We start from the raw sequence: 14,815 nt of genomic DNA, 5'->3' as shown, positions 1-14,815 counted from the left end.
GTTGCGATCCCTTTGCCGGTCCGGGTCCAGTACGGACACGACACTGAGGGTTGCGATCCGTTGCCAGTCACGAAAAAAGACAAAAAGGAAAAAAAAAATCTACAAAGGATTTATGTTCCCCACAAAGATGATTCCTGCCCATCAGGGTTTCACTGCATAGAGGGGGAGTTAGACACACACGAGACAATGATATGAAGTGAAATAGACATAGCCACAAAGCACTATGAAAAAATAAGGGATAAGAATAATAGCTAACATTTATTGAGTGCTTAGAATATGCTAAGGGTTAGGAATCTTACATGGATTTCTTCATTTAATCTTCATCGCAGCTCTATGAGGCAGGTACTAATATCATCCTCATTTTAGTTTTCTAGTTACTAGGCCACCTGGCTAGTCGGTGGCAGCACAGGTCCTCCCTCTGCCTAGTGCACCCTTCCCTCTCTCCACCTAGCCAAGTCCCAGCCTTCATGCCCCTGATCACATCCCACCTGGTCCAGAGCCTTCCCAGACACACCCGTTTAGAGACAGTAGAGCCTAGCACAGGGACTGCAACATCACACATTCCTCTTTCACCATCACCACACTTCCCCTGTGGGGATGGGGTGGGGTGGAGGAACATGTTTTTTTTTAAAACAAACAAACAAACAAACAAACAAACAAACAAACAAACAAACAGGTTTTCCAAAAGCAGATCCTGAAATGAGGATTCACATGCAAGTGACTTATTGAGGAAGTGCTCACAGTAGAAATTGGTAAGCAGAGTGGGAGAGGAGGGGGCGGCTGCAGCCTGAGCCCAACCCGGGAGCTCTGGAATCTATGTGGAGCCCAACTGGAGTCAAACGAGCTGGGCTTTCACAGTCCCACACCTGCCAGTGACAGGTGAGGGCACACCATGGGGTACGTAAAGTCCTGGGCTTTCCACTTCTACTGGCAAGTAGGCAAGTAGGCTGACGGCTCCTCCAAAAAAGAGCCATGGGCATTGGCTGTTGGAAGAGAAAGCACGGGGGGAGACCAGAAGGCAGACACACACACACACACACACACACACACACACACACGAGACCTGAGGAGCCACAGAGCGCTGACATTACCCGCTATAGAGGTCCACATGGGGGGGAATCTCCGCATGGGGGGAAGGGTAGGCTGACCAGGTCATTCCCCCCTCATCCCCCATCGATTCTACTCCTCGTCCCCATCCCCACCCAGTCTTGCCCCACTTAAAGAAAAAAAACAGCTGCCCTAGACTTTTCAGTGGATGTTGAGTTATCTGCTGATAGAGGGAGACAGTGGCTTGAGGAAAGTGGAAATCCGACAGAAAGTCAGTTAAAGATAAATAGATATAATGTCCCAGGCAGTGAGGGCCAAGCTGAAGGTAGCCATTGTAATGTCTACTGGGTGGTAACTGTGTGGCATGTGCTGTGTGTGGATTCTCTCTGTCAATCCCCACCCTGAGGCTATTGGAATCCAGAGTCTGCACTCTTCAGCACCTCCCTATATGCCTCTCTTTATGACTAGGTGTATCTGTCACGGTTCACTCAGGGGTGCAGAGCCATTATGGGTATTATGGCAATAAGGGATTGAGGGTGGGAGGAGCTGGGGAAGTGAAGGTCTGTGAGGAATCGTGGGATAATCAGAGAGGGGTCACTAATGCATGGAGGACTAGCTGGGATCTATCTGCTGGGCACATCTGTCTGTTATAGCATCTGACCAGAGAGATCTCCCTACAGGAGTGGCTGATGCTCCCATTCTGCCTTCCAAATCTCACACTAGGTACTCTTTGGCCAACTCGAACTCAGAGCCTTGTTGGGAGGACGTTCTGGAAATGAACTTTTCAGCTTACCCAAATCAATTTAGCACAGTCCAGCATGTTAGAAAATCTTTGATGTAGAAGAAATGTAGATGTCCAAAAAGTCCAAGCAACAGAACAAAGTCCGGGTCACATTTTTATATGCTTATCTCCCATTTTTAATGGCTGCATAACATTTTGTGTAATACTTTATGTAGTATTTTATTCATCACAGTGGCATTTACAAACATGTAAAAAAATAGTAAATCCTTCAGAGCTGCTCTCCAAGGACCAAGCACAGTGTCTGGCATATAGTAGATCTGTAGCAAGTATTTAATGAATGAATGGATGCTGAGTGACTAGAGTCCCTGTAGAGCAACATCAACTCTGACTCATAAACTCCAGCAGGTATCTGGTAAATCCCCAGGAGCAGGAAGTGGCCTCACTCTCCCAGGTAAGTGGGAGGTAATTCTGCTCACCAATATGCCACTACTTTCTATCTTCTGGCCATGACCTGAGCTGAGATGAAAAAGCCCTGTTTACCACTTCCCGGAGAAACTGATCACCGCCTTTTTGGGCTGGCTTCCTTGCTCATGATGATCCATTTTATTGCCCTTCCTCATGCATACAGGTGGAGCCCCAGCATCTATGATTGTTCCATGAGACCCTATCCCTTAGCCACAGTCGACTGGACTAAAGTTAGATACCTGATCACAGCTGAGCCAATCAGATTCTCTCCCCTGGGAATTCGGGATCGGAACCAAGAAAAATATTGAATTTTTATGCATAGTACAACATATAGTAAAACAAGCATAAATAAATAAAGGGGGATAGAAAGGTCATTACTAATGATAATATTAGCATAACTGACAGGGAATTTAGGCAAAAAATATATTACTTTCTTATTTTATACTATTCATCAAAAAAAAATTAATAATGCTTTTAGAGCAAGCCACAAAGTGAAAATATTCACAAGGACTCATATTCTAAACATATAAATAACAAAACAAGTAAAAGACAACCAACAGAAAAATGGGCATAAGACTTGAACAGGTCCCTCATTATAGAGGATATTGAAGTGGCCAACAAGCATCTGAAAAGATGTTCAATTTTATTAATCATCAGAAAAATGCAAATTAAAACTACAATAAGGCACCGTTATAGACAGCAGAATAGATAAAATGAGAAAAGCTGTTGGTAAGAACGTGGAACAACCAGAACTCTCACTCACGGATGGTGGCAGGGTCATCTGGTATAATCAAACACTGTAGAACTATCTACAATTTGGAAATATCTACTAAAGCTGAGCATACATATAACTTATCACACAGCAATTCCACTCCTAGGTTTACATCGAAGAGAAATGCATATTGTTGTTTACCAAAAGACATGTATAAGAATATTCATAGCAATACTCTCCAATGTGGCTCAAATCTAGAAACGCCCCCAATGTCTATCAGTAGTAGAATGCATAAAATACATTGTGGCATAGTGACATAGGGGAATACTATATAACAATGAGAATGAATGAACTACAGCTACTACATAGAATATGATTAAATTTACATATATTAAATGAAAAAAGTACTTACTATATGATTCCACTCTTACAAAAAAAAGGTAAAATTAATCTCTGCTGTGAGAAGTCGGTAGCTACCCTTGAGGGATGATAACTGGCAGGAGACATGGGGGATTCTGGGGACGCTGGAAATGCTCTATTTCTTGATCTGAATCTAGGTAATATGGGGATGTACAGTTGGTAAAAATTTCATTTAACTTTACTCTTACAATACATACTCTTTTCCTCACTACATATTATACATCACTATAAAGTTTTAAACAATACTAACTTTAGAAGCTCTAACTTTTAAGAGCAGTTTAGTTGCCTGCCTGCACCTATACCTGCAACTTCTTCATTTAACTTTCACAATGAACTTGAGGCAGTAAGACCCTGGGAATGCAGAGAGCCTCTCAGACTTTTTTGGATTAATATTTTCCAACTCTGCATTTACATAGGTAAAGAAATGTAAGCAGGGGCCAGCCCAGTGGCGCACTGCTACAGTGCGCCGCTTGGGAAGCGCGGCGGTGCTCCCGCCGAGGGTTCGGATCCCACATACAGACCGGCCGCTCACTGGCTGAGCAAGGTGCGGGGGCAACACCGAGGGTTGCAATCCCGTTGCCGGTCCCGGTCCGGTATGGGCGTGACACTGAGGGTTGCGATCCGTTGCCGGTCACGAAAAATAGACAAAAAGAGAAAAGGTCCCGGTCCGGTATGGGCGCGACACTGAGGGTTGCGATCCGTTGCCGGTCACGAAAAATAGACAAAAAGAGAAAAAAAAAAAAATGTAAGCAGTATTTTTACATAGAGGTGGCTATAGAAGTGGGGACGGGAATGGGATGGACTTAAGCTGGCCCCACCCAAGTTATCCTAAACAAATTTTCAATCTGTTTTTTAAAATATTGTGCTTAATATACAAACATGACTTCAACCATCCCATATAAGCATCAATATAAGAAAAAGGTCCTGTGCTTTCAAAGCAAACAGCTTCAAGACAGGTGTCCCAGCCACCGGCCCCTCCCGGACACCCTAACAAACAGATCCTTGTCTCCTAAAACTTCCCACATCTAAGAGTGCTGCCTGAATACAGGTTTGGCCTGTTGACTCCTGGTTTGACTCTGTGGTTCAAGCGATGGGAACTGGAAGCAGCCTCTGACAACATTTCGTAAATCATTACTTCTCAGGCTATGACGATGGGGTGTGGCAGGACAAAGCCAGTCAGGCCTCACCAGGTGGCAGCAGCTCATGCCCCTACCCCTCCACAGAGCACATTTCTCCACCGACAGCAGGACTCGGGTTTCAAACACCAGCAAGTCTTTACCTTGGCTCTTCTTGTGCTTTTTCAAATCCCATTCTAAATCCTTCCCACTGTCCCGCACCTCCTCCCGCCCCCCCGCAATTGTTCATGCCTTCGGAACCCAATCTTTCAGGTTTAAATGGATTCCAGTCACATCCTGAGCTTCCACCATTTTATCCTTATGAGATGATTGGCTATTATGCAAATCTACTTAGCGAATATTTACTTGTTTATTCAAGAGACAAAATAAGAGATGGGGTGTAATTAATTAACTTGTTAATTCATTCATTAATGTGCCAGCATTGTGCTGGGAATTACCGGGAATGGGGAAAAAGTTAATTTGTGTAAGACATCAGATTGTGTCATTTTCTTCCTTATAACCGCCCAATTACTTTCCATATCAGAATAAAAACCAGACCACAAACACCTGGAAAAAAATAAACCTCTTTTAAAATTACCATTATTTAGATTTATCTTTAGTTGTGAAATTTAGTTTAAAGTTATATAAAATTGCAAAGATGATGGGATTGCAGTTATGTCTCTTTTAAACTGCTATTTGTTCAATGAGCAAAAACAGAGGGTTTAATCCCACCTCTGCAACTCTAGTTTTCTGCAAGCTCTCTGGCACCCACGCTACCAGACATCCTCCGCGCAACGCCTCTTCAAACATCGCGAGAACAGAGCGGTCCATTGGTCCCCTCTCCCCCCGCTAGTTCAACCTCACCCACTTCCTGCCTGGCGATCTCCTGACGTCAGAGGCGCGTTGGAATGCGCAAACCCAGGGCGGAAGTGCTCTCGGCGGAAGTGATTATTGCGCGAGTCGTGGGTGAGATGTACGCTGGCCGGTTTTTTCTAAGTGGGCTTCGAAGTCCCTTGGGTTCCATGGCCCAGAGCTTACTCGAGGGCGCACCCTCCTCCAGGGGCCTGCACGCGGGACGCGGGCCCCGAAGGCTGTCCATCGAAGGCAACATTGGTAAGGGCCAGAAAGTGGCTGCCAAGTCTTGGCCTCCACCAAGCAGGTGGCTGAGAGGCTGGGAAGGGGACCTGGGCCCGAATCCTAGTCTGATGCGGCCGGCCTGCTTGTTCTGAGCTGCCAGAACCTTTCCCCTCCCAAAGTGCTCTGTGCGTCTTTGCCTCTGATTTTTAGGACAACGGCCCTCAGTACCCGCCCACAGGGACACATTTGTTGGGGTATAAAAGCCACGCCCTCGGTAGACAGGACGAGTATTCTACTAGCTTGTTCTAAGAGATCGAAATGGAAGCGACAAGCTGGGTGCAATTTCTTTGTTCTCTTAGATAGGGTTGCCAGATTTAGCAAAAATAAAAAATTTTTAAAGTTCCTAGTTAAAATAAAATTTAAGATAAACAACGAATAATTTTTAGTGTGTGTCTCATGCAATATGTGGGACATACCTACACTTTAAAAAAAATTATTATTTGTTTAAAATTTAAATTTAACTGGGTGTCCTGTATTTTATTTGGCAACCCTACTGTAAGAGAGTCACTCAACTTCAGTCATTCCAGTATTTTTTCACTATTGTTTGCCATGTCCCTGTGTCAGTTGCAGTATAATTTTCTTAATGTTTCTCTTAGAAGGAACTCACTTTTTAAAGTTAAAAGTGTGTATTAAATGAAAAATTATTTTTGTTACAAGAGTAGAAACCCAGCAATTGAAATAAAAAGTGTTCAAAAAGCAAAATGAAAGCAAAACATTTCAATTTGATGTTACTAAATTCTGACTTGATACTTTTATCTGCTAAGGAGCTGAGCCCTAAAAGGGGATTACAAGTGTTGAGTATTGAAGACATTCTAGTGACAAACTGAGAATTTCTCATTTTATTCATTCAACAAATCACCCTTTGAGCCACTTCCAAATGCCATCACTGTTCTTGGCCCTGAGGATGCAGCTGTGAACAGAACAGATAAAAATCTGCTCTCATAGAGCTCTTGTCTAGCAGGGAAAGATAGACAATAAACAACATAAATTAAGCAAGATAAATATATTACATAGTAATGAGTATAATGGAGAAAAATCAGGGATGAGGGATTGAGGGAAATTGTCATTTTAAATAGGGTAGTCAAGAAAGGCCTCACTGAGAAGGTGACCTTTGAGCAAAAACCTGAAAAGGGTGAGGGGGTAAACCATGTGGATAACTGGGAGAAGAATCTTCCAAGCAGAGTGAAAAACAAGTGAAAAGGCCCTGAGGTGGAAAGTGTGTTCAAGGAATAGAAGAGAAGCCATTGTGGCTGGAGTAGAGTGAGCAAGGAAGAAAGTGGAGGCAGATGAGGTCAGAAGGGTAAGGGGAAGCCAGATCGTACAGGCTTTATAGTCCATTATGGGATTTTAATCTGACTGAGACAGGAAGCCATTGGAAGGTTTGAGGAGTCAAGTGAAATAGTTTGACTTAGATTATAAAAAGATTACTCTGGCTGATATGTTGAAAGTAGGAGGTATCAGGAGGTTATTGCAATAAGTTAGACCAGGTGGAAGTGGTGAGAAGTGATTGGATTCTAGATACATTTTAAGGTAGGGCCAACTGTATTTGGTGACAGATTGAATGTGGTGTGTGAGATGAAGAGAGGGGTCAGTGATGACTCAAGTTATTTTGTCTGGTTTTGTTTGTTTTTGGTAGCTGGCCAGTAAGTGGATCTGAACCCCAAACCTTGGTATTGTCAGCACCATACTCTCCTAGGTCAGCTAACAGGCCAGCTCTTCCAGTTATCTTGTTTTGAGCAACTTGAAAGATGGAGTTCCAATTTTCTTAAATGAAGAAGACTGGAAAGAACAGGTGGTAGGGTGGGTGGTTCAAGATTGTGGTTTTAAGCATGTTAGGTTTTTATATGCCTATTGGATATCCAAGTGGAGGTGTTGAATAGGCAGTTGGATATGAGTCTGGAATTCAGAGTCTCCCTAGACTGGAGCTATAAATGTAGATGATATTTAAGGCCAGGAGACTGCATGTGTTGATGGAAAGGACTGAGCTGTGGAGCATGCAAATGTTAAGAGATTGAGGATATGGGAAGGAATCAGGAGAGGAGACTGAGCAGGAAGGACCACTCAGAGGGGAGAAAAAAAGCAGAATAATATCGTGGAAACTAAGTGAAGAACTTGTTTAGGGAGAAGGGAATGATCAATTGTGTAATACTGTTTAAGTAAATGAAGGTCTTCAGTGAACTTGGAAAGAACAGTTTTAAAAGTGGTAGGAGTGAAAGCCTGATTGGCATGGGTTCAGAGAGAATGGGAGGTGAGGAATTGGAGACAGTGGGTTAAGACAACTGTTTGGAAGTTTTCCTAGAAAGGGAGGGTATGAGTTGGTAGCTGAAATTGGAAGAGGATTTGAGAGTTTAAAAAATTTTTGTTTTCTTTTTGTGAGAAGTATAAGAGCATGTTTGTAAGCTGACAGAAATGGTCTAGTAGAAAGGAAAAATTGCTGAAGCAGGAGAGAGGATAAAATTGCTGAAGTGATTTTTAAGTAAGCAAGAAAAATGGGATCTATTGCCCAGATGGAAGGAGTTTAACCTTAGCAAGGAGCACAGTTTATCCCTAGTAACAGGAGGGATGGCAAAATATATGAGCACCTACTCAAGTAGGTTTTCTGGGTACTTGGGGAAGGTCTTTTGGTTGTGTCAGTTTTCACAGCGAAATAGGAAAAAAGTCGTCAGCTAAGAGTTAGTTTGAGGAGAGAGAAGACATGAAATAGTCTAGTGAATGAGCAAGAGAAATGTCAAATTGCTGGGCAGCATTAAGGACCCACTTGAAGTTAGTGGTCATGAATTTAAAATGAGACCCGTCACGACAGCTGTGTGTTTTTCTCCAGCCAAATCAGAAACTACCTGCCTGATGGTGTTTATTTAAAGATGGTCTGTCCTGTACTGTGAGAAACAACCAGTACAGGAAGTCGTGTCATCCGAGTCCAGAGAGGGACCAGGGTACTTCACGAGATGAAATCTTTGGACAGGTTATCAGGTGAAGTTTGAGCTCCCTCTGCCAATTTTTCTGACCTTTGCTTCCTAACCTAACCAGATTTCTATGCTTCTTCCTTGCTTTCTCATGCAACAGAGGCTTACTAAGGGTCTGCTAAGAGTCTACCCTCATTCTGAGCACAGTAAGGAATGTGATACAGCTTCTGTTCTTCAAGAAGGAGCTCACAGCCAAATGGGAGAAACAGACTTCTCAATATAATTTCTGTACTGTGTGATGAGATCCCTGATTGGGCATGGAAACTCAGAATCTTTGGGGTAGGAATTCCCAAGGGGAAGAAGGAAAAAGTGTTCCAGGCACAAGAAATAACATTGGTCAAGGTGATGAAACCTGAGGAAACACGGGCAGTTTTAATAAAAGAGAAGTAGCTGTATGTTCCTGAAGTTTAAGGGGCCTGTGTGAGGGTGGCAGAACAAGAGGTTGGAAGTGTAGGATTTTGCCAGATATTAAAGAGCCTTGTGGACCATGCTAGGAGTTTATCCTGTTGGCAGTGAGAGGATATTGAAGACATGAAGCTAATATGTGCCATGACCATATATATAAATATATATATGTACATACACACACACACATATATTTTGTGTTTTCCAAATTGTGTTCGAAGGGGTTTTTTTATTATTATTTTTTATTGAAACATTGATTGTACATATTTATGGGGGTGCCACAACCACATTAATTTTAAAAAGGGTATTGGCTAGAACGAGTGAATAGAAAGAAAGCTCCACAAAGCAGGCATTCTTTGTATGTCTTGTTTGCTGCAGTACCCATTGTGCCTTGCATTCAGTTTGTTGGATGAATAAATAAGTGAATTGGAACAGAATTTGCAGTACATAAACTAGTTTTGTGGTTATTGTAGCAATTGGAGGGAGGAAAGATGCAGGTCTGAACAGAGGGAATGGAGGGACAGAGAAGAAGCGGTGGTTTGAGAGAGATGTTGGAAGTGGGACTGACAGGACTCAGTGGCCACTTGGAGGTGAGGGATAAGGAGAAGGAGAGGAGGATTACACTGAGGTTTATAATTTGGATACTGACCCTAAAAGCTGAGGATGGGAATAAAGAAAGAGGTGGTCTGGAGAGGTAAGAGTGACGTGTTTTTATGACGTGCCTGTGAGATGTACAGAAATAGATGTTCTGAGGCAGATTGGAGTATGTGCCTGAAATCAAGAGAAACAGAAATGGGAGCTGAGATTTCAGTTATGGAAATTGTTGCCTGGTGGGGGTAGTTGTTGAAGCCTTGGAAGTGAATGCAGTTTCCCAAGGAAAGGGTGATGCAAAGTGGACTGGTGGGCCTTAGTTTGGCTGTTTTTGCTTTTATCTCTCTTTACTCTCCATCACCCCACACACCCTGATGACTCCCCAGACAGAATTAGTCACTGCCTCTTCTGTGGGCTGTCATAACGTTTTGTACCCACACCTGCTGCAGCACTTGAGGTTCTGTTGAGATAGTTTGTACGTTCAACACCTTGCCTGCGTTGGAGCCACTCAGTGTCCTGCTCATCTTTGTATTACCAGCACCTAACCCCCTGCTTGACCCGTTATACTCATTTAGTGTTTACCAGATTCTTGAATACTGTTCTGTGATATCCATATGGAAGTTAGTCACTGGTACCCACAAAGAGGATATATTAAACTGCTTTTTAAAGCAAGAATGAGCTTTTTCTGTAGTCACAGGTGGCATCCTCAAACAAATCAGAATGAGGGTACCCACTTGGGAAACCTGAATGGGGGAAGGTGAATCTTTGTCCTAACTGAAGTTAGATATGTCTAGAGGGTTTTTTCTTATAGTCGTGCTGTTCTAAATCCTGTTAATCTGATCCTGGAAGTGCAGACAGCATCATGTAAAGAAAATGGATTAGTGAAGTAGCAACTCAACTAATGGCATCTAGCATGACTTAGGAAGCCATATGCAATGTGTGATTGAAAGTCAAAAACTTGGTACTTAGAACCCTTGAAAATCTAAAAAATAGAATACCTAGCCTGTCTTTTAAGACTACTCATCACTAAAGCATATTATCATCTTCTGACGTCAGTTATTTTATGATTTAAACCTAAACTGAAGAAAGCATTACTGTATGAAATATTATTGTCAGTGAGTCATCTCAGACCATTCTTACTTCTTATTTTCAAAGACCCAACCAGAGAAGAGGAAAGTGTTTTACACTTTTCGGACTAGAGACTTGTACATAAAGCAGTGGAAGGCTTCTTTAATAGCATGTTTCCTCCAGCATTCAAAATTAGTGATTTAACATCACTAATATGTGTCTTTTACTTTCATTGAGTATAAACAATTGGGCACAGAATCCTGGGGAGAAAAGAACCTGTTTATTTCAAACAGTATATTGGATTCTTTGTTCTGTGATTCATTTCATGCCATCCATCCATCTCTATTCTTAGTACCTGGCTAGATACTCAGGATGCAAAGGGAATAAAGTTCAGTCTGTATCTTCAAAAAGTGAGCTCCTAGTCTAGCTGGAGAGAGTGATGAGTGAACAAATAATTATAGTGTAATACCTTGGCACACCAGAGCAGGCAGTAATTAACTCTGCCTAGGGTTGAACTGGAGCTGGAGAGAGTTCAAGGTGGCATCACAGAGAAGGCGACAGTGAAAGGATGAATTACTTGGTAGGCAAAGTGCGGGAGGGGGCATCCCAGGTCAGTGAGGGTCTTTCATGCTGAACAGATGAGTTTGGATTGTATTCTGGAAGCTGTGAGGAACTTTTTTCTGTCAACAGTTTCCCATGGAAAAAAAAAAAAATAAAAAGAATCAAGGTAAAAATGTATTACATTTTTTTTAAGCCTGCTGACTAATTTTTATTAAGTTTGCCCAGAATGCTTTTAGGCTCAGAGCCTTTATGATCCTGGGTACTTAGTCTCAGGATTGGGATATAAGTTCCTTGAGGGCAGGATCTCAGTCTTGTAAATCATTTTTGTTATAGTACCTACTATAGGTACTATAGTACCTACTATAGCTACTACTGTTTAGTAGCTGCTCCATAAACATCTGTTGATTGAGTGAATGAGCAAAATGAATCGTCTTGTTCAGGAGAAGAAAATGCCTGGAGTTGATAGTATATTAAAGAGGCTCCCATGAAGTACAATGGTATTAAATTTAAAATAATAGGATATATTATTTTGGGTGTTACATTAGATACTATCTTACTATTAGATTTTAGCATAATGTAGCTATAGCAGATGTCATAGTTTATAGAAAAAATTGTGGAAAGCAAAAAACATGGCTTAGGAAAAGATGAACACTAAAAACAGAACTCTTTGGTCCAACTTGTGGAATGACCATGGTAGAGCTAATAAAAATCAACATGTTGAACTAATGTAAGAAAGTACCTCCCATCTTTTTGCAAGTCATGACATGTCTAATACGCTGATAGCTAAGGCCCTAAGGGAAGGTTTGATAATGCTATGACATTTGACATCTCCCAAATTTCATGATACTAAGTATGTTGAAAGATAACAGTTAGGCTGGAATCTAACTAAATTTTGATAAGTCTGAGATAATGGTTATCGTAAGAGGTCAGTGTTGCCTAAAAAAGTGAGGCTTTGTGTAGATGTGGATATTCCGGTCACTAGGAGAGGCTTCTGTAACAGTGGAGAACCAAATACCACCACTCTTATGAAGCCCCTGGGAACGCTGTAAAACATGTCTTTAAAAAGAAAGAAAGAAAGAAAGAAACCACCCAAGCAAGAAGAAAAAATCTGTTGTGATCAGGTATCACAGCACTGAAAAAGTTATGCTGTGTCTGGTTTCAATAGAAATATATAATTTTGAATTTTTTCTAAAGTAATTATTCCACAACTGTGGGTGGTACCTGGCATAGCTCAGTTCCAGTGGAATTAGTTTAAGAAATACTGCCCTGTGGTGAATTACTCAGGCTCTGCAAGCCATAGCAACATGGATGGCACTGCTCTCAGGACCTTCCACCACCATTTACTGTCATTCTGTGCTGAAGTTGGCTTCTGATTACTAACCCAGCTTTCCAGAAGCCTTAGAATGGGGAGTGGGGTGCAGGATGTCCTGGGTATCAGATGTGGTTGTTCCAGTAATTGGAACCGTATATTTCTTATTACATCTAATTTGTTGGTATTCCGGGTTTTGTGTGTTTAAATGGCATGAGTCAGTTTTTAGAGTCCTGACTGCTCTTAGATGAACTAATAGTGTCTGATCTCAGAGGTGAAGTTGGCACTCCCTAATCCTCAGACCCCTTCCTTTCCATCTGCAACAGTGTTTTTAGGTAATTGTTTTTAACTTTTAAAAAATATAAGTAGTTCTCAAAAGCATTCAATCCCAACCATGTAACAAATCATCTACCTTCATCCATTCATACTAATTAAAATAGCTTTTCAGCTTATGCACAGGGACCATGTTTTAGACTTATTGAACAACCCGTAATCTAAATATTGACTATCTGGACAATTATTTTAAGCCAGGGCCTACTCAGAGCAGGCAGTATCTAATAATAAGCAAACTCAACCAGTTGGTAACTGACCAGTGTGGTAGGAATTTGGTGTGAGCTAGAGAAGCCCTGAACTTCATGGAAGAGGTGGGACCTTAGGCTTGGCAGGAAAAAGGATTTAGACACAGACCTAGAAGAGCAGGGGAAGGCATTTACTCATTGAAGTGTGGGAAGAGCAGAGGCTGAGCAGATGTGAAAAGGCACACACAAGTTGGGTGGAGGTGTGGAGTGAGAGATGAGTGTGACTGTACAGAATGCACAAATTTATGTTATTTGTTCTTATCCTGTATGTTCAGAGAGGAGTTAGGGTGGTGTGTAATAAATGTCACGTATTGAATGTGTGGGTTCTTGTGCTGAGACATCAGCACTCCTGATCAGTAACCATGAGCAGCTGATAGAATTGACTAGATTGGTGCCCCCCTTCTTTCTTTTAGTTCTATTTAACTTCCACCTGAAGGTGGAACTAACTTGAAAAAGACCACTTTTGATAGAGGAGATTGAGCTCTTGAGGTTCATTTTTTGATTTTCAACAAATTTAGGTTTCAGAGGGAATTGAAATTATATGTTGTGTGTTTTATTCGTTCAGCCAGGTCATTAGGCTAGACTTTGTTTTCTACCCTGGAGAAGCCCCATCTTCTACCTGGAGAAATACAGTTACCATTGCAGTGATGGAGTCTCACTGAGAATACCAGGCCATGCACAAAGGAGGGTTAGCTAAGCCAGTTTGGAGGTACCAGGGTCTGAAAAGGCTTCACACAGGTGCTATATCTGAGCAGCACCTTGGAGACTGAGTAGGAGCTGGCCAGGAGAGGAGAGGAGGTGCTCCAGGAAATGGGAAAGCATTTGCAGGAGAAAACATGGCATGATTGCAGATACATGGCGTTTGGTCTAGCAGGAGCACAGGATTCCTGAAGGAAAGCTGAGGCCAGAAAGGTCTGTGCAGGGGCCAGATCTTGTTGTATGTCATAGACCATGCTAAAGAGTTTGGATTTGTCATGAAGGTAATCAGGAGCTGTTAGAAGATTTTAAGTTATGCTATTTTTTGTTCAGTGTGGCTACAGTACGGAGGATGGATTGCAGAGAGCAAGGCTGGAGTTGGAGAGGCAAGATATGATGCCAGCCTGGTCTTGAGCATGGAGGTGGGAATGGGAAGAAAAGGAGAGATGGGAGAACTTTAGAAGCAGGTGCAAAAGGAATTGGAGGCCACTTGAGGTTTAGCAGAAGAGGAAGAAGGTCTGACAGTGAGTGGATGATGCTGTCATAATCTGAGGTCTGGGATACAGGAAGAAGCTCAGTTTGATGGGAAGGGTGATGAGTTCATTTAGGGAATATATTGACTTTGAGGTGTTTGTGGAACATCCAAGTGGAGGTGTCTGGAGGGCTCTTGACTAGTGTGTCTGGAGCTCAGGAAAGGCATGGGCCAGACATAGGCATAAATGGAAAAAGATAACTTGAATATTAGGGTACTAGGTTGATTTCATCTCCAAAGTATTTCCCAAAGCAACCACTAGTTTCTGTCACCTCCACCATCACCTGGTCCTAAGCTACTATTATCTTCTAACTAATGGTCTGCCTACTTCTGCTCCAGCCCATTCTTACACAGCTGGTGGAGTGATCCTTTTTTTTTTTTTTTGTCTTTTTTTGTCTTTTTCCGTGTCCGGCAACGGATCGCAACCCTCAGTGTTGCCCCCGTACCAGACCGGGGACCGGCAACGGGATCGCA

The 14,815-nt window shown here is 42.3% G+C and overlaps 1 protein-coding gene across 2 annotated transcripts in view; it reads left to right on the top strand.

Moving 5' to 3' along the window:
* The first annotated feature begins 5,421 nt into the window (after window positions 1–5,421).
* Window positions 5,422–14,815, top strand: part of DGUOK (deoxyguanosine kinase) — a 35,934-nt gene continuing 26,540 nt past the window's right edge. For both annotated transcript variants that reach the window (XM_008579884.1, XM_008579883.1), the window contains exon 1: window positions 5,422–5,614. In XM_008579884.1, coding sequence (XP_008578106.1) covers window positions 5,473–5,614 — 142 coding nt within the window. In that variant the 5' untranslated portion in view covers window positions 5,422–5,472. The remainder of the gene's footprint in view (window positions 5,615–14,815) is intronic.

Source organism: Galeopterus variegatus, unplaced genomic scaffold (assembly GCF_000696425.1).
Source record: "Galeopterus variegatus unplaced genomic scaffold, G_variegatus-3.0.2 Scaffold1973, whole genome shotgun sequence".
NCBI classification, from domain to species: domain Eukaryota; kingdom Metazoa; phylum Chordata; class Mammalia; order Dermoptera; family Cynocephalidae; genus Galeopterus; species Galeopterus variegatus.
Note: the sequence above shows the minus strand (reverse complement) of the source record. Positions and strands in the feature narration are given on the sequence as shown.